This window comes from Trematomus bernacchii, unplaced genomic scaffold (genome assembly GCF_902827165.1).
Source record: "Trematomus bernacchii unplaced genomic scaffold, fTreBer1.1, whole genome shotgun sequence".
Classification (NCBI taxonomy): Eukaryota; Metazoa; Chordata; class Actinopteri; order Perciformes; family Nototheniidae; genus Trematomus; species Trematomus bernacchii.
In genome coordinates, this window is record NW_022987801.1 from 1 (window position 1) to 21,021 (window position 21,021).

The following is a 21,021-nucleotide window of genomic DNA, read 5'->3' on the forward strand; positions in this document are numbered from 1 at the left end:
TAGAGGATTTAATTACCTTTATTTTACTCCTCAATGTGATTTTGAATGTATGTTGCATGCTTTCCGTTCGCATTTTGAATTTGTTGGAACACAACTATGCAAAATAAACTTGCCTTGCATCCAAAGAAGTGCAAATTTCATTATTAAAGAAAAACACGGGGCGAAACCTGCACATGGAAAGTTTAAGAGAGCCAGTGAATTTATTACATGATCAGAATAAAGGTGAAAAAAACAGACCACCAGTCTTTAGGAATAACCTCAGCTTTTCACATTTTTACAAGCATCTTAGTTGAGCATTTTATTAAAAAATATATAGAAGTCAAGATGCCAAACATCCATTCCTGTCAATATTCCCACTAACAGTGTTTAGATGCAGTTGATCCGTCAGTTATCTTTTATGTGAAGAGGTTACCATTTGGTTTATATTTTATATAAAGGTGTGTTGATACCACCGAGGCCACTCCCATCCTGTCTAAGTATTAGTGAAAGAGGAAACTTGGCACACTTTAGGGAATATTGACATTTGTTTTCAAAAAGTTCCAACATACAAAAAGCTTCCTGGTGAGGCACATGGAAATAAATGGGCTTTGTTCCTCCACAGTATTTCCTTGGTGTCAGAGTTCAATCAAAACAACTATTCATTCGTCTCACATGACAGAGAAAGAGCCAGGGACTATTTATTTTTCATATTCAGGTTAGTATTGATTTGGTGATGTTCAAGTCAGGACATTTAGGTACTGTAAGCACCAACCCAGTAGCAACATTTTTGATGAAAGGGAAAGTTTTAAGAAAGTCAAGTTAGGGGAAGTCTTTTTGGTTGAAACCACTTTCATGGCTGGCTATAGATTCACATCTTGCCTTCTAACTCTCAGCATCGAAAATGTAAATTCACTTTCTATCTAGCTGCTTTTAAATGAAGACTCAGTCCAGATGCTTTACGTAAACAGGTTCTGCTGAACAGGTATGGTGGGAGATTCTAGTGAGAACATTTAAAAGGAGTAAATCATTAGCAAAAAATAAATAAAGAGGAACCTGTTAGGTTGTATAAACATTAAACTGATACTGAGATACTTCCTGGTTGGAGGCGCAGGTGTTACAAGGAAGGTTTCTCATTTCTGTAAACGCCTGCTGCTTCCCCTCCTCTCTCCTCGGTTCCCCTCCTCGACTCCTCCGCTCGCATCTCCTGTGGGCGGGACTAAGACACGAGGATAGGAGTCGAGGATAGGAGTCGAGGAGGGGAGTCGAGGATAGGAGTCGAGGAGGGGAGTCGAGGAGGGGAGTCGAGGATAGGAGTCAAGGAGGGGAGTCGAGGAGGGGAATTAGAGAAATTAGAAAGCTTCTAGGTGTTAATGCCATTATTGATGTCACCCATTGTCCTCTCCAAAAATAGGCCACACATTCACTTTTAAAGCGATATAAAAACATATTTAATGTGGTCAAAACAGGTCTGTATAGTGTGGGGCCATTTAATTTGAAAAAGGCAAATATAATTGACAAGAACAGAGGAGATGTTGTTGGTTTTGCTGTCCTTTTGTTGCAGGGCTTGTCTATCTGAGTTATATATTGTAAGTTAAAGTTTTTGGAAGTGCTGTAAAAACATAAATCCTAGCATTACAGATGGTGTTTTATTTATTTATTGGCTGCTCATAAAATAGCCTAAAGGAACACAATGTAGATTCAATAAAACTGTCACAATAATATAATAAAAAAGCATTATTTATAAAGCACCTTTGCTTTCACACAAAAAAATGTACATTTACAGTAAATGTAAAGGTGGTAAAATGCAGCCTGAGCACTTAACTTTCCTCAGTTTTCCTCACATTGTACTTCTATATTTACTGTATCAGATAGAGAGCATATTTTGTGTTCACACAACTGTAACTGTATGTGCTGTGCATGCATGTTGCAGTAATTAGTTACACATCTTTCGGTAGTGCAGAATTATCTACATGCAGAACAAAGCCCATGAAAGGAAAGAGAGCTTTAGATTGAGCACCACACCAACACTGGTTGGTCAAAGGCTCTGGGTGAGGTGAGGTGTGTGCCATTTGGTTCAAAAGTGTGTGTGTAGTTCTGAGTGCAGTGCTTCATTCTGCAGGACACATGAGGTGCAGTTTGGGGTGCGTGGTTTTGTGAATTATGTTGAGTGTTTTGAGAAATTAGTTTTTCTTTTCAAAAACGTGTGTAATCAATTGAAAAGAACTGTAACTGTTGAAGAGATTTGGACACCAAAACACCTCATTGTTCCTAAACGTTTTTTTTCATTCACTGCCACCGCCTCTCAAAGGGTTGCCATTGGAACCTGATGATGTATAAAATGTAGGCCATTTAAAAAGTAACACGTGTATTTCTGAACGTACTTTACGAGGGCAACAAGTTGTTTTTCAAAAACCTTCCAGAACAGGATAAGGCTTGTCTTGCAACAAGTCTGCAAAAGAAAACATGATTCACTCTGAGAATTATTAACATAGGGCATGTGCTAAACTCCTCCTCAGATTGATGTTAAAACTCTACTGTAAAGAGGACTCAGTACATTATTCACCTCAGCACCTCAGCACCTGCACCTGTACTCCTGCAGCTCTGAAGACTTCAGACACAAAGACAGGACACGTCTCTCGTCTCCGTTTGGATTTGACTGGACTGAAGACTCAAAAAGGTAACAGATGAACGTCTTTTTTAAACTATGATTAAATCAGGTTACAATGTGAGGATCAGACAAAGTGTTACTGGATTATTATGTGGTGGGTTCATTTAGTAAAAGCACAATTCAACAGACATGTGATGTCACATAAAATAGGAACAATTGTTGTTGTCCTCCAGATTTTTTAAATAATTTGAATGCAACAAAATAAAAAAACAATAGTCTTTTTTTAATAATTAAAGTTAAATGCTGTGTTGTTACATGTTGACCGTGTGGAACCAAACATACTAACTGAAGCAAACTGCTGCTGATGGATTTTTTAAAGCAGTTTTGAGATTAGGAAATAAAAAACGGTCAAAGCTGCAGTAATGGGTTTCTGCCGCAAGATGGTGCCAGAACACATGATATCTCATCATTAACAACAGTCTGTTGCTTATAGAGACTCAGAGACCCCTTTAGTTGATACTGTGCACTCAAAGCAATTTGTTTAGAAATCAGCAAGTCGTGCAGCATTTTGGTTTTAAGCTGTCATATTTGGCTCTCGCTATACAATAAAAAAGATCATCCCAGCATTTGCATGTTTATTTATGCAATGTTTATTATTTGTCAGTTTAGTGTGTATATGAATCTCAGTATGCTGGTGCAAACGCGCTATAACAGCCCAAAACACTTCCATCATAAGTTGGCTTACTGTCACTATTGGAAGAGTTAGTCTCTAATGCTGCGTTCACACCGGACGCAATGCGATGTTTGGGGGCGGCGCGATTACATGTAAAGTCAATGCAGAGACAGACGCGAATTCGCTCCGACGGCGAGCATGAAGCGGTGACGCGGCGCGAATCACGCGATTGAGGCGATTGAACGGTGCCGCGTCAAACGCGAGAAGTTCAATTTTTTCAACCTCGAGCGTTAAATTACGTAACGCGTTCTCGCGGAAGCCAATCAGCGGTGAGGGATCTCAGCCTGTCGTCGCTGACGTTCACCAGAAAACATCAGCCGTTAGCTGTTAGCAGTTAGCACTCAGAGCTCACAGCTTCTCATATCTGTTCAGAAACTGGACAAAAGTTAAACAAGTACAACCACAGACTGTCTGTGCCATGGCGAATACAGTCGCTGCTTTATTATGTCTGTAGGCCGTTGTTATGAGTGTGGAATGAGCATATACAACGTTAGCTTAGCCTGGTCGACCCGATCTTCATTCAGAAAACAAAGCATTTTTAAAAGGTTTTTCGCCTGCCGTCTGTCTGCAGACTTGTCAAAGCATTAATTCATGGTTTTTTACTAACCGGTATCAGTATGTTGTTACTTCGGCATCATTTTGAAACGTGTATTACAATTAAATCACGGTAAAATATGTTCATTTTGTTGTAGTTGTAGCTCCCGAGCTCCCGAGCCAGCTTGTTGAATGATGCGAGTAAACACAGCTGGCAGCCGCGGTGAAACTCGAGCGTTTAGAGCGATTAGAGCGAAGCGATAGGAGCGATTAGAGCGAAGCGAATATTCGCATCGCGTCCGGTGTGAACGCAGCATAAGTGTTTGGTTAGTATTTTTGAAATATATAAATGACAAGGTTAGCTAGCTAGCTAGCTAACAGCAGATCTGCAGAAATATCAGAAGGAATCATGTGATCAGATTGTTCAAATAAGCAAATAAAACATTTCAGTTTATTTACGGACAACAGTGACAGTTGGACAACTTTATTATCCACGAACGTCAACAAACGCTCCGGTCACTTTTTAGTGTCTCCTGGTTTCCGTTGTGTTTTGAGCTTCTTGCAGCATTTTTTATTTGCAGTGTTTCATAATTGCAGCGTTTCGTCAAGTTGCTGAAGATGTTTCTTCATGTTTTTGCACATTTGTGTTTTTATAAATGCATCTTTTTTTTTTAAACTACATCACGTTTTTCCTAAAGGAGGCGTTTTGAATTGTCTTTATTTTGAAATCCCTTTTTATGCTTTGTTTATTATACTATTTATGTATTTTAATTAGGGCTGTCAGTCGATTAAAATATTTAATCGCGATTAATCGCATGATTGTCCATAGTTAATCGCGATTAATCGCAAATTAATTGCACATTTTTTATCTGTTCTAAATGTACCTTAGAGGGATATTTTTCAAGTTTTTAATACTCTTATCAACATATGAGTGGACAAATATGCTTTATATGTTTGTTTATTATCATTTGAACAATGACAAATATTCTCATGAATATTAAACACAACAACCTTCTGAACATTACAAATATTCGCCTCAATTCAACCTAGAACCTCTCTCATACAATAATACAGTGTGTGTGTGTGTGGTGTGGTGTGTGTGTGTGTGTGTGTGGTGTGTGTGTGTGTGTGTGTGTGGTGTGTGTGTGTGTGTGTGTGTGTGTGTGTGTGTGTGTGTGTGTGTGTGTGTGTGTGTACACTGATGAATCGTTGGAGCTATGTGCAGCTCAAGGCATATATGCTCGAATGGGAGCTGCCTGGACGCTGCAATCATGTAGCGCGTACTATCCGTGCTGAGTGTGCTGACTTTTCGTACAATGTCCCACTGTCTGGCTACCTGCATAAAGTCAAGTGCTCGGCGCAATTGTCGGCGAAATGTCATTGAAACAGCTCCTTATATCCGTTAGCGCTAGCTAGCACCAGATGCTAACAACAACAACAACACGTAAGGTGTGCCTCGCTCGCGCGAGTCGCGCCACACATACACACTCCCTCCCGGTCCTCCCGATGGCCAGTCCGGGCCTGCCAGTGAGCGTGGAAGTGTGGTCTGCCACACTTCGGGCAGGAGGAGCGGGGCTGTCAGCATCAGCTTGTAGATGGTATTTTACACTCGATGCGCTCTGAAACTACGGCGGCCGAGGACAAAAAATACACATGCGTTAATCGCGTTAAAATAATTAGTGGCGTTAATTTTTTTTTGCGTTAACGCGTTATTAACGCGTTAACTTGACAGCCCTAATTTTAATATATTCTCTTCACATTTTGAGTTTTATATAGAAGATGCCAATATTCATGAGAGGCAAGGTTTGCTTTATATTTGAAGAACATTTGTATTTAAGTTTAAGGTAATCAATTAGAAGTAGTTGCTTAGTTTTGAATACCAGATGCTATTTTCAATACTTGATATAATTGTTTTCCTGCTTTAGATTATCCCCACTGGGAATTGTCTTGAAAACAATTCTCAGAATCAAAACTGGATCTAAATTCTGAGCATTTACTTTCATTTCTCTTTCATAAAAATGTCCCAGTTGACTGTTCCTCTGACCCTTAAACTTGACCACTTGAACTCATACTTCTGTATTTCTTTAAAGCTCACATTTCAGAGCTGATTCATTTATTATTAATGTTTGTTTTGTATCTTCTACGTAGCACATCGTTGATTATTAAGAGGACATATTATGCACATTTTCAGGTACATTTTATTATTTTGTGCTTCTACTGTGACATGTTTTAATGCTCAAAAAGTGCTTTATTTTACCGACCACAGCTAGATTGTTTGTTTCACAAGTAATAAAGCTTACTTATAGGATGTGCCCCTGAATCAACAGATTGGCCCAACAGGTGGAAACCACTGCGTCTTTCATCAGTAACCATTGGGAATATTAGACTGTGAACTGAGAGACCATTTACAAACACAAACACCTTTATAAGAACATCCATAAACATTAATCTGTTTGCATCTTGCACATTATTTATCTAATATATTATATTCCATTTACTTGTATATAGACTCTTCTTGCACTATTTCTATTTCTATTTACTTGCACATCACAAAACATTCTCTTGCACTGTTTTATCTGTTTTATTTGTATCTATGTCCTATATATATTCATGTATAACATATCCTCTGTTGGAGGAGCCTATGACTTCAGTTTTTCATTGCCATATCTACACTTTGGCTAATGTGCACATGACAATAAAGCCTTGAATCTACAGGAAGGAGAAACCCCTAAAAAGCATGAAAGGGCCTCTTTAAGATGTAGAATTTCAGCAGTCCACTTCTACAGTCATGTAACGTTTCATCGTTCGTTTTGTTCTGTCTTTTGACCCTAGTGTTTGGCGATGGCATTACTGAAGATGTGGAGCATCCCGCCCCTCGCTGCTCTCCTCCTCCTATCCATCGTTCCCACTGGATCCAAAGTGGTGGATTCAATGTCAGAATGCGCAGAGTTTCTCCTTAACGAAACTCCACCGAATGTCCCAGGAATCCTAGAGGGAGGGAACATCCAGGACCAGAACAGATACAAACCCATTTGCCAGACTTTCCGTGGCATTAAACGTTATGTGACGCTCTACGACACGAAAAACAAGATCCCAGTGTTTTCTGCTTCCAAGTACATCGGGACAAACAGCACAAGACCTCGTGAGAAGAAAGATTGGAAAATAGAACCCCAGGTATGCTTTTGTTGTACTATCTAATAATTCACAACTATACTATAACATTGTTGGGCCAAGAAACTTAAAACACTGCTTTGAGGAACCAATCCTCAACTCAACCACCCTGCCCTCAGTAACTTTGCCTTTTAATGGTTACAGCTTGAGGACATTCGTGACGATGAGAACATGATGATGGATGTCAATGGAAGTACCTACAATAAGCAGGCTGTGGATTCTGACTACATCAACCACTACACCAAGCGAGGGTTCGACAGAGGGCATTTATTTCCATGCTCTTACGCCTCTACAGTAGATGATAAGAATTCTACCTTCACCCTCACCAACATTGTTCCACAGAATGGTTTTTTCAACAAGGGAAGCTGGAACAAAATGGAGATCTGCATCAAATGTGTTCTGGATGAATATTGCATCAATAACAACAATATCAAAGAAGGCTTTTTGGTCATTGGAGCCCAGCCAGGCAACAACATAATTTCAAACAAGGTTAATGTCCCGTCCATGCTCTGGTCTGCGTTCTGCTGCTACAGTCACAGTGAAAACAGGTGGCTAGCAAGTGCCCACTGGGGCCCAAACATCGATGGTAGAGAATATCTGCAGACCAAGACCTTGGCAGAGCTCCATAGTGAACTGAGCACAGGATTTGAAGTGTTTCCTCAATCACAATGTCCTCTCCACACAACTGTCACTGAGTTTTACCCAAAACTAAATGCTGGAAAAAAACAATGCCAATGCCCACCACCCATTCTGACTACTTCTGCCGCTCCAAATCTACGGCCCCTAGTACCGCATCTGGACCTCTTAATACCTCATCTGCACCTCTTAGTACCACATCTGGCCTACTTTTTAGCACCTCTGATCCTTACAGCACAACATTTGCTGATCTAACTACTACATCTGGCCCACTGAGTTCTTCATCTGTTCCACTTTCTACGACATCTGGCCCACTGAGTTCTTCATCTGTTCCACTTTCTACTACATCTGGCCCACTGAGTTCTTCATCTGTTCCACTTTCTACTACATCTGCCCGATTCACTACCACATCTGCCCCTCTTTCTACCACATCTATGCCTATCACCACTACATCTAGACCATATTCTACCACATCTACGCCTCTCAGTACAACATCTGCCCCTACAACCACAACAACTAGCTCCACTGCTTTGACAACCAGTCCCTACTCAACTACTGCTGTTACCATCTTGAGCACCACTATACCTACAACGACAGAAACTCCTACTACCACAAACATCTGTTGACCAAAGTCCCTACAACAACCACAGAAACAACTGCTTCAACAATTACTTCCACTGTTACAACTACAACAACAACCACAGTCCCCACAACAACCACCAAAACTACAACAACAACAACTACCACTACAACAACAACAACTACCACTACAACAACACAAGGAGGAGGTGGAGGAGGAGGCGGAGGAGGAGGAGAGGAGGAGGAGGAGGAGGAGGAGGAGGAGGAGGAGGGGGCGGAGACATTACATTTGTTCCAACCACTACTATCGCTGCTACCACGACCACCGTTCATGCCTAACCTCAACCCAACAATCAACTACCCAACAAAACAAACAACAATCATCTACCCAACAATCATACCCAACAATCAACGACCCAACAATCAACGACCCAACAATCATCTACCCAACAATCAATACCCAACAATCAACTACCCATCAATCAACAAACGTAGCATAAGCTGCGACTACCCTGGCAAAAAGTTCCCAAATTGGATCAAGGACAGCGACTATCTCTCGATCTATAGAGAGCTAGCGAGCGAGCGAGCGAGCGAGCGATCGAGAGCAGCGAGCCAGCGAGCCAGCGAGCGAGCGGAGCGAGCCAGCGAGCCAGCGAGCCAGCGAGCCACGAGCCAGCGAGCGAGCGAGCGAGCGCGAGCGAGCGATCGAGCGAGCGAGCTATCGAGCGAGCGAGCGAGGAGCGATCGAGCGATCGATCTAGCCAGCGAGTCCAGCGAGCCATCTACCATTCCAGCTATCGACTATCATCTATCTATCTATCTATCTATCTATCTATCTATCTATCTATCTATCTATCTATCTATCTATCTATCTATCTATCTATCTATCTATCTATCTATTTATCTATCTATCTATCTACTGAGCCATTAACTTCTCCAACGCCTCAGAGCAGTTCGACTGTTGTTCCTTCCAGCGACAACGTTACTCTTTCAAATCCCACATTCAGCTTTTCTCCAAATCAAACGAGCACAGGTACCGTTCAAGCCACCCAATGCATCTCTTCCAACATCCAGTGTTTCTCAGTCGAACTCCACAAGTACTCCGACTTCAATGGCTTATCGCATTCATCTCCACTCATCGTCCGCCCTTCCCCTCAGCTCCTGCTCAAACCTCAAGGCCTCCGACAATGACTCATTTCTCCTCTTCCTCTTTCAAATTCCTCCATCCTGTGTCCGACTCTGACACAAGTATATATTTCTCACTATTACCAGAATGTCCTTGCATACTACCAGGTGCTATCCCAATACCAGAGTGAGAACTAGCAGGTGTTGACAATACCCTCCTCAAACTTTTGGTGCCACTATATGCTGAGCCGCTGTGCTTTCCTTCAAATTAAAAGTCCTTCAGTTAGTGGACTTGACTTAATTAGAGGATTTAATTACCTTTATTTTACTCCTCAATGTGATTTTGAATGTATGTTGCATGCTTTCCGTTCGCATTTTGAATTTGTTGGAACACAACTATGCAAAATAAACTTGCCTTGCATCGAAAGAAGTGCAAATTTCATTATTAAAGAAAAACACGGGGCGAAACCTGCACATGGAAAGTTTAAGAGAGCCAGTGAATTTATTACATGATCAGAATAAAGGTGAAAAAAACATACCACCAGTCTTTAGAAATAACCTCAGCTTTTCACATCTTTACAAGCATCTTAGTTGAGCATTTTATTAAAAAAATATATAGAAGTCAAGATGCCAAACATCCATTCCTGTCAATATTCCCACTAACAGTGTTTGGATGCAGTTGATCCGTCAGTTATCTTTTATGTGAAGAGGTTACCATTTGGTTTATATTTTATATAAAGGTGTGTTGATACCACCGAGGCCACTCCCATCCTGTCTAAGTATTAGTGAAAGAGGAAACTTGGCACACTTTAGGGAATATTGACATTTGTTTTCAAAAAGTTCCAACATACAAAAAGCTTCCTGGTGAGGCACATGGAAATAAATGGGCTTTGTTCCTCCACAGTATTTCCTTGGTGTCAGAGTTCAATCAAAACAACTATTCATTCGTCTCACATGACAGAGAAAGAGCCAGGGACTTTTTATTTTTCATATTCAGGTTAGTATTGATTTGGCGATGTTCAAGTCAGGACATTTAGGTACTGTAAGCACCAACCCAGTAGCAACATTTTTGATGAAAGGGAAAGTTTTAAGAAAGTCAAGTTAGGGGAAGTCTTTTTGGTTGAAACCACTTTCATGGCTGGCTATAGATTCACATCTTGCCTTCTAACTCTCAGCATCGAAAATGTAAATTCACTTTCTATCTAGCTGCTTTTAAATGAAGACTCAGTCCAGATGCTTTACGTAAACAGGTTCTGCTGAACAGGTATGGTGGGAGATTCTAGTGAGAACATTTAAAAGGAGTAAATCATTAGCAAAAAATAAATAAAGAGGAACCTGTTAGGTTGTATAAACATTAAACTGATACTGAGATACTTCCTGGTTGGAGGCGCAGGTGTTACAAGGAAGGTTTCTCATTTCTGTAAACGCCTGCTGCTTCCCCTCCTCTCTCCTCGGTTCCCCTCCTCGACTCCTCCGCTCGCATCTCCTGTGGGCGGGACTAAGACACGAGGATAGGAGTCGAGGATAGGAGTCGAGGAGGGGAGTCGAGGATAGGAGTCGAGGAGGGGAGTCGAGGAGGGGAGTCGAGGAGGGGAATTAGAGAAATTAGAAAGCTTCTAGGTGTTAATGCCATTATTGATGTCACCCATTGTCCTCTCCAAAAATAGGCCACACATTCACTTTTAAAGCGATATAAAAACATATTTAATGTGGTCAAAACAGGTCTGAATAGTGTGGTGCCATTTAATTTGAAAAAGGCAAATATAATTGCCAAGAACAGAGGAGATGTTGTTGGGTTTGCTGTCCTTTTGTTGCAGGGCTTGTCTATCTGAGTTAAATATTGTAAGTTAAAGTTTTTGGAAGTGCTGTAAAAACATAAATCCTAGCATCACAGATGGGGTTTTATTTATTTATTGGCTGCTCATAAAATAGCCTACAGGGACACAATGTAGATTCAATAAAACTGTCACAATAATATAATAAAAAAGCGTTACTTATAAAGCACCTTTGCTTTCACACAAAAAAATGTACATTTACAGTAAATGTAAAGGTGGTAAAATGCAGCCTGAGCACTTTTCTTTCCTCAGTTTTCCTCACATTGTACTTCTATATTTACTGTATCAGATAGAGAGCATATTTTGTGTTCACACAACTGTAACTGTATGTGCTATGCATGCATGTTGCAGCAATTAGTTACACATCTTTCGGTAGTGCAGAATTATCTACATGCAGAACAAAGCCCATGAAAGGAAAGAGAGCTTTAGATTGAGCACTGGTTGGTCAAAGGCTCTGGGTGAGGTGAGGTGTGTGCCATTTGGTTCAAACGTGTGTGTGTGTGTAGTTCTGAGTGCAGTGCTTCATTCTGCAGGACACATGAGGTGCAGTTTGGGTGCGTGGTTTTGTGAATTATGTTGAGTGTTTTGAGAAAATGAGTTTTTCTTTTCAAAAAACGTGTGTAATCAATTGAAAAGAACTGTAACTGTTGAAGAGATTTGGACACCAAAACACCTCATTGTTCCTAAACTTTTTTTTCATTCACTGCCACCGCCTCTCAAAGGGTTGCCATTGGAACCTGATGATGTATAAAAATGTAGGCCATTTAAAAAGTAACACGTGTATTTCTGAACGTACTTTACGAGGCAACAAGTTGTTTTTCAAAAACCTTCCAGAACAGGATAAGGCTTGTCTTGCAACAAGTCTGCAAAAGAAAACATGATTCACTCTGAGAATTATTAACATAGGGCATGTGCTAAACTCCTCCTCAGATTGATGTTAAAACTCTACTGTAAAGAAGACTCAGTACATTATTCACCTCAGCACCTCAGCACCTCAGCACCTCAGCACCTCAGCACCTGCACCTGTACTCCTGCAGCTCTGAAGACTTCAGACACAAAGACAGGACACGTCTCTCGTCTCCGTTTGGATTTGACTGGACTGAAGACTCAAAAAGGTAACAGATGAACGTCTTTTTTAACTATGATTAAATCAGGTTACAATGTGAGGATCAGACAAAGTGTTACTGGATTATTATGTGGTGGGTTCATTTAGTAAAAGCACAATTCAACAGACATGTGATGTCACATAAAATAGGAACAATTGTTGTTGTCCTCCAGATTTTTTAAATAATTTGAATGCAACAAAATAAAAAAACAATAGTTTTTTTTAATAATTAAAGTGAAATGCTGTGTTGTTACATGTTGACGTGTGGAACCAAACATACTAACTGAAGCAATCTGCTGCTGATGGATTTTTTAAAGCAGTTTTGAGATTAGGAAATAAAAACGGTCAAAGCTGCAGTAATGGGTTTCTGCCACAAGATGGTGCCAGAACACATGATATCTCATCATTAACAACAGTCTGTTGCTTATAGAGACTCAGAGACCCCTTTAGTTGATACTGTGCACTCAAAGCAATTTGTTTAGAAATCAGCAAGTCGTGCAGCATTTTGGTTTTAAGCTGTCATATTTGGCTCTCGCTATACAATAAAAAAGATCATCCCAGCATTTTGCATGTTTATTTATGCATGTTTATTATTTGTCAGTTTAGTGTGTATATGAAACTCAGTATGCTGGTGCAAACGCGCTATAACAGCCCAAAACACTTCCATCATAAAGTTGGCTTACTGTCACTATTGGAAGAGTTAGTCTCTAATGCTGCGTTCACACCGGACGCAATGCGATGTTTGGGGGCGGCGCGATTACATGTAAAGTCAATGCAGAGACGCGGACAGACGCGAATTCGCTCCGACGGCGAGCATGAAGCGGTGGACGCGGCGCGAATCACGCGATTGAGGCGATTGAACGGTGCCGCGTCAAACGCGAGAGTTCAATTTTTTCAACTCGAGCGTTAAATTCACGTAACGCGTTCTCGCGGAAGCCAATCAGCGGTGAGGATCTCAGCCTGTCGTCACTGACGTTCAACCAGAAAACATCAGCCGTTAGCTGTTAGCAGTTAGCACACAGAGCTCACAGCTCCTCATATCTGTTCAGAAACTGGACAAAAGTTAAACAAGTACAAACCACAGACTGTCTGTGTCATGGCGAATACAGTCGCTGCTTTATTTATGTCTGTAGGCCGTTGTTATGAGTGTGGAATGAGCATATACAACGTTAGCTTAGCCTGGTCGACCCGATCTTCATTCAGAAAACAAGCATTTTAAAAGGTTTTTTCGCCTGCCGTCTGTCTGCAGACTTGTCAAAGCATTAATTCATGGTTTTTACTAACCGGTATCAGTATGTTGTTACTTCGGCATCATTTTGAAACGTGTATTACAATTAAATCACGGTAAAATATGTTCATTTTGTTGTAGTTGTAGCTCCCGAGCTCCCGAGCCAGCTTGGTTGAATGATGCGAGTAAACACAGCTGGCAGCCGCGGTGAAACTCGAGCGTTTAGAGCGATTAGAGCGAAGCGATAGGAGCGATTAGAGCGAAGCGAATATTCGCATCGTGTCCGGTGTGAACGCAGCATAAGTGTTTGGTTAGTATTTTTGAAATATATAAATGACAAGGTTAGCTAGCTAGCTAGCTAACAGCAGATCTGCAGAAATATCAGAAGGAATCATGTGATCAGATTGTTCAAATAAGCAAATAAAACATTTCAGTTTATTTACGGACAACAGTGACAGTTGGACAACTTTATTATCCACGAACGTCAACAAACGCTCCGGTCACTTTTTAGTGTCTCCTGGTTTCCGTTGTGTTTTGAGCTTCTTGCAGCATTTTTTATTTGCAGTGTTTCATAATTGCAGCGTTTCGTCAAGTTGCTGAAGATGTTTCTTCATGTTTTTGCACATTTGTGTTTTTATAAATGCATCTTTTTTTTTTAAACTACATCACGTTTTTCCTAAAGGAGGCGTTTTGAATTGTCTTTATTTTGAAATCCCTTTTTATGCTTTGTTTTATTATACTATTTATGTATTTTAATTAGGGCTGTCAGTCGATTAAAATATTTAATCGCGATTAATCGCATGATTGTCCATAGTTAATCGCGATTAATCGCAAATTAATTGCACATTTTTTATCTGTTCTAAATGTACCTTAGAGGGATATTTTTCAAGTTTTTAATACTCTTATCAACATATGAGTGGACAACTATGCTTTATATGTTTGTTTATTATCATTTGAACAATGACAAATATTCTCATGAATATTAAACACAACAACCTCTGAACATTACAAATATTCGCCTCAATTCAACCTAGAACCTCTCTCATACAATAATACAGTGTGTGTGTGTGTGTGTGTGTGTGTGTGTGTGTGTGTGTGTGTGTGTGTGTGTGTGTGTGTGTGTGTGTGTGTGTGCGTGTGTGTGTGTGTGTGTGTGTGTGGAGACACTGTGATGGATCGTTGTAGCTATGTGTGCAGCTCAAGGCATATATGCTCGAATGGGAGCTGCCTGGACGCTGCAATCATGTAGCGCGTACTATCCGTGCTGAGTGTGCTGACTTTTCGTACAATGTCCCACTGTCTGGCTACCTGCATAAAGTCAAGTGCTCGGCGCAATTGTCGGCGAAATGTCATTGAAACAGCTCCTTATATCCGTTAGCGCTAGCTAGCACCAGATGCTAACAACAACAACAACACGTAAGGTGTGCCTCGCTCGCGCGAGTTGCGCCACACATACACACTCCCTCCCGGTCCTCCCGATGGCCAGTCCGGGCCTGCCAGTGAGCGTGGAAGTGTGGTCTGCCACACTTCGGGCAGGAGGAGCGGGGCTGCCAGCATCAGCTTGTAGATGGTATTTTACACTCGATGCGCTCTGAAACTACGGCGGCCGAGGACAAAAAATACACATGCGTTAATCGCGTTAAAATAATTAGTGGCGTTAATTTTTTTTTGCGTTAACGCGTTATTAACGCGTTAACTTGACAGCCCTAATTTTAATATATTCCCTTCACATTTTGAGTTTTATATAGAAGATGCCAATATTCATGAGAGGCAAGGTTTGCTTTATATTTGAAGAACATTTGTATTTAAGTTTAAGGTAATCAATTAGAAGTAGTTGCTTAGTTTTGAATACCAGATGCTATTTTCAATACTTGATATAATTGTTTTCCTGCTTTAGATTATCCCCACTGGGAATTGTCTTGAAAACAATTCTCAGAATCAAAACTGGATCTAAATTCTGAGCATTTACTTTCATTTCTCTTTCATAAAAATGTCCCAGTTGACTGTTCCTCTTACCCTTAAACTTGACCACTTGAACTCATACTTCTGTATTTCTTTAAAGCTCACATTTCAGAGCTGATTCATTTATTATTAATGTTTGTTTTGTATCTTCTACGTAGCACATCGTTGATTATTAAGAGGACATATTATGCACATTTTCAGGTACATTTTATTATTTTGTGCTTCTACTGTGACATGTTTTAATGCTCAAAAAGTGCTTTATTTTACCGACCACAGCTAGATTGTTTGTTTCACAAGTAATAAAGCTTACTTATAGGATGTGCCCCTGAATCAACAGATTGGCCCAACAGGTGGAAACCACTGCGTCTTTCATCAGTAACCATTGGGAATATTAGACTGTGAACTGAGAGACCATTTACAAACACAAACACCTTTATAAGAACATCCATAAACATTAATCTGTTTGCATCTTGCACATTATTTATCTAATATATTATATTCCATTTACTTGTATATAGACTCTTCTTGCACTATTTCTATTTCTATTTACTTGCACATCACAAAACATTCTCTTGCACTGTTTTATCTGTTTTATTTGTATCTATGTCCTATATATATTCATGTATCCTCTGTTGGAGGAGCCTATGACTTCAGTTTTTCATTGCCATATCTACACGTTGGCTAATGTGCACATGACAATAAAGCCTTGAATCTACAGGAAGGAGAAACCCCTAAAAAGCATGAAAGGGCCTCTTTAAGATGTAGAATTTCAGCAGTCCACTTCTACAGTCATGTAACGTTTCATCGTTCGTTTTGTTCTGTCTTTTGACCCTAGTGTTTGGCGATGGCATTACTGAAGATGTGGAGCATCCCGCCCCTCGCTGCTCTCCTCCTCCTATCCATCGTTCCCACTGGATCCAAAGTGGTGGATTCAATGTCAGAATGCGCAGAGTTTCTCCTTAACGAAACTCCACCGAATGTCCCAGGAATCCTAGAGGGAGGGAACATCCAGGACCAGAACAGATACAAACCCATTTGCCAGACTTTCCGTGGCATTAAACGTTATGTGACGCTCTACGACACGAAAAACAAGATCCCAGTGTTTTCTGCTTCCAAGTACATCGGGACAAACAGCACAAGACCTCGTGAGAAGAAAGATTGGAAAATAGAACCCCAGGTATGCTTTTGTTGTACTATCTAATAATTCACAACTATACTATAACATTGTTGGGCCAAGAAACTTAAACACTGCTTTGAGGAACCAATCCTCAACTCAACCACCCTGCCCTCAGTAACTTTGCCTTTTAATGGTTACAGCTTGAGGACATTCGTGACGATGAGAACATGATGATGGATGTCAATGGAAGTACCTACAATAAGCAGGCTGTGGATTCTGACTACATCAACCACTACACCAAGCGAGGGTTCGACAGAGGGCATTTATTTCCATGCTCTTACGCCTCTACAGTAGATGATAAGAATTCTACCTTCACCCTCACCAACATTGTTCCACAGAATGGTTTTTTCAACAAGGGAAGCTGGAACAAAATGGAGATCTGCATCAAATGTGTTCTGGATGAATATTGCATCAATAACAACAATATCAAAGAAGGCTTTTTGGTCATTGGAGCCCAGCCAGGCAACAACATCATTTCAAACAAGGTTAATGTCCCGTCCATGCTCTGGTCTGCGTTCTGCTGCTACAGTCACAGTGAAAACAGGTGGCTAGCAAGTGCCCACTGGGGCCCAAACATCGATGGTAGAGAATATCTGCAGACCAAGACCTTGGCAGAGCTCCATAGTGAACTGAGCACAGCGAGCTCAGCATTTGAAGTGTTTCCTGGAACACAATGTCCTCTCCACACAACTGTCACTGAGTTTTACCCAAAACTAAATGCTGGAAAAAAACAATGCCAATGCCCACCACCCATTCTGACTACTTCTGCCGCTCCAAATCTACGGCCCCTAGTACCACATCTGGACCTCTTAATACCTCATCTGGACCTCTTAATACCACATCTGGCCTACTTTCTAGCACCTCTGATCCTTACAGCACAACATTTGCTGATCTAACTACTACATCTGGCCCACTGAGTTCTTCATCTGTTCCACTTTCTACTACATCTGCCCGATTCACTACCACATCTGACCTTTACAGTACAACATCTGCCCCTCTTTCTACCACATCTATGCCTATCACCACTACATCTAGACCATATTCTACCACATCTACGCCTCTCAGTACAACATCTGCCCCTACAACCACAACAACTAGCTCCACTGCTTTGACAACCAGTCCCTACTCAACTACTGCTGTTACCATCTTGAGCACCACTATACCTACAACGACACAAACTCCTCCTACAGCCACTCTCCCTCCTACCACAACATCTGTTGACCAAAGTCCGTACAACAACCACCAAAACTACAACAACAACAACTACCACTACAACAACACAAGGAGGAGGAGGAGGAGGTGGAGGAGGAGGGGGCGGAGACATTACATTTGTTCCAACCACTACTATCGCTACTACCATGACCACCGTTCATGCCTTAACCTCAACCCAACAATCATCTACCCAACAATCTTCTACCAAACAATCAACTACCCAACCATCAACTGTAGCATAAGCTGCTACTACCCTTGCAAAAAGTTCCCAAATTGGGATCAATACAGTACTTATCTATCCAACTATCTATCTATCTATCTATCTATCTATCTATCTACTGAGCCATTAACTTCTCCAACGCCTCAGAGCAGTTCGACTGTTGTTCCTTCCAGCGACAACGTTACTCTTTCAAATCCCACATTCAGCTTTTCTCCAAATCAAACGAGCACAGGTACCGTTCAAGCCACCAATGCATCTCTTCCAACATCCAGTGTTTCTCAGTCAAACTCCACAAGTACTCCGACTTCAATGGCTTATCGCATCATCTCCACTCATCGTCCGCCTTCCCCTTCAGCCCCTGCTCAAACCTCAAGGCCTCCGACGATGATCAATCCTCCTCTTCCTCTTTCAAATTCCTCCATCCTGTGTCCGACTCTGACACAAGTATATATTTCTCACTATTACCAGAATGTCCTTGCATACTACCAGGTGCTATCCCAATACCAGAGTGAGAACTAGCAGGTGTTGACAATACCCTCCTCAAACTTGTGGTGGCACTATATGCTGAGCCGCTGTGCTTTCCTTCAAATGAAAAGTCCTTCAGTTAGTGGACTTGACGTAATTAGAGGATTTAATTACCTTTATTTTACTCCTCAATGTGATTTTGAATGTATGTTGCATGCTTTCCGTTCGCATTTTGAATTTGTTGGAACACAACTATGCAAAATAAACTTGCCTTGCATCCAAAGAAGTGCAAATTTCATTATTAAAGAAAAACACGGGGCGAAACCTGCACATGGAAAGTTTAAGAGAGCCAGTGAATTTATTACATGATCAGAATAAAGGTGAAAAAAACATACCACCAGTCTTTAGAAATAACCTCAGCTTTTCACATCTTTACAAGCATCTTAGTTGAGCATTTTATTAAAAAAAAATATAGAAGTCAAGATGCCAAACATCCATTCCTGTCAATATTCCCACTAACAGTGTTTGGATGCAGTTGATCCGTCAGTTATCTTTTATGTGAAGAGGTTACCATTTGGTTTATATTTTATATAAAGGTGTGTTGATACCACCGAGGCCACTCCCATCCTGTCTAAGTATTAGTGAAAGAGGAAACTTGGCACACTTTAGGGAATATTGACATTTGTTTTCAAAAAGTTCCAACATACAAAAAGCTTCCTGGTGAGGCACATGGAAATAAATGGGCTTTGTTCCTCCACAGTATTTCCTTGGTGTCAGAGTTCAATCAAAACAACTATTCATTCGTCTCACATGACAGAGAAAGAGCCAGGGACTTTTTATTTTTCATATTCAGGTTAGTATTGATTTGGTGATGTTCAAGTCAGGACATTTAGGTACTGTAAGCACCAACCCAGTAGCAACATTTTTGATGAAAGGGAAAGTTTTAAGAAAGTCAAGAGAGGGGAAGTCTTTTTGGTAAAAGGAGTAAATCATTAGCAAAAAATAAATAAAGAGGAACCTGTTAGGTTGTATAATCATTAAACTGATACTGAGATACTTCCTGGTTGGAGGTGCAGGTGTTACAAGGAAGGTTTCTCATTTCTGTAAACGCCTGCTGCTTCCCCTCCTCTCTCCTCGGTTCCCCTCCTCGACTCCTCCGCTCGCATCTCCTGTGGGCGGGACTAAGACACGAGGATAGGAGTCGAGGATAGGAGTCGAGGAGGGGAGTCGAGGATGGGAGTCGAGGAGGGGAGTCGAGGATAGGAGTCGAGGATAGGAGTCGAGGAGGGGAATTAGAGAAATTAGAAAGCTTCTAGGTGTTAATGCCATTATTGATGTCACCCATTGTCCTCTCCAAAAATAGACCACACATTCACTTTTAAAGCGATATAAAAACATATTTAATGGGGTCAAAACAGGTCTGAATAGTGTGGGGCCATTTAATTTGAAAAAGGCAAATATATTTGACAAGAACAGAGGAGATGTTGTTGGTTTTGCTGTCCTTTTGTTGCAGGGCTTGTCTATCTGAGTTATATATTGTAAGTTAAAGTTTTCGGAAGTGCTGTAAAAACATAAATCCTAGCATCACAGATAGTGTTTTATTTATTTATTGGCTATACTGCTCATAAAATAGGAACACAATGTAGATTCAATAAAACTGTCACAATAATATAATAAAAAAGCGTTACTTATAAAGCACCTTTTCTCTTTCACACACAAACAGGACACATTTAAAACTAACAGAAAATAAAACTAACAAAAAATCACAGAAAATAAATGATGAGAAGTTTTTAAAAGTGATTTCAGATTCAGGTTTATATTTGTATCCATAGCAGGTATGGTTTGCAGTTAAAAGACAAGACCTGACAAAAGGAAAAATAAAATGCTGAAGTTAACGGTACTCATTAACAAAAATTCACACAGACATTAGTCTTGTAAAGTCTGAATAATAAATGCACATACACTCGGTGAAGATAGTGCACAGTGTTGTTGTTGTCATCTCCATGTTGGTACTTTAAGTATATTTTGATGCTAATACTCTTGTACTTCTACTTTTACTCAAGTACAAGTCTGAGTACTTCTTACCCCTCTGATATTAAACAAAATTAAAATTAAATGTGCCTACCTGACCATATTAATTGGGCTCCTTGCGTATTTAATAGGACAAGTGACACTAATGCAAACACATTGACGCTCTGCAGTTGATTCCTTCAAAGATATTTTAGAACGAGTGTGTGTGTGTGTGTGTGTGTGTGTGTGTGTGTGTGTGTGTGTGTGTGTGTGTGTGTGTGTGTGTGTGTGTGTGTGTGTGTGTGTGTGTGTGTGTTGGTAAACTCCTGTCTGATAGCGCTAGGGTGCCAACAAGCAACATGTGGGACAAAAAGGTTTTTTGCGGGACATGTTACTGCTTTGAGCTAGATTAGATGTATGTCTATCTAACCCTTAAGGAGAA

At 40.6% G+C, this 21,021-nt stretch overlaps 2 protein-coding genes across 2 annotated transcripts; both read left to right on the forward strand.

Annotated features, from left to right (window-relative positions):
• Positions 1–2,553: 2,553 nt before the first annotated feature.
• Positions 2,554–7,946, forward strand: LOC117497973 (endonuclease domain-containing 1 protein-like). The gene is made up of 3 exons (XM_034150014.1): positions 2,554–2,656; positions 6,687–7,028; positions 7,170–7,946. Exons 2-3 carry the CDS (start codon positions 6,696–6,698, stop codon positions 7,914–7,916), a joined length of 1,080 nt encoding a protein of 359 aa, XP_034005905.1. The 5' UTR covers positions 2,554–2,656; positions 6,687–6,695; the 3' UTR covers positions 7,917–7,946.
• A 4,266-nt stretch (positions 7,947–12,212) lies between these two features.
• On the forward strand, positions 12,213–19,108 carry LOC117498130 (endonuclease domain-containing 1 protein-like). Its single transcript, XM_034150214.1, has 5 exons — positions 12,213–12,315; positions 16,331–16,672; positions 16,813–17,463; positions 18,311–18,548; positions 19,092–19,108. The coding sequence occupies exons 2-5, from the start codon at positions 16,340–16,342 to the stop codon at positions 19,106–19,108; spliced, it is 1,239 nt and encodes a 412-aa protein (XP_034006105.1). The 5' UTR covers positions 12,213–12,315; positions 16,331–16,339.
• Positions 19,109–21,021: the final 1,913 nt, after the last annotated feature.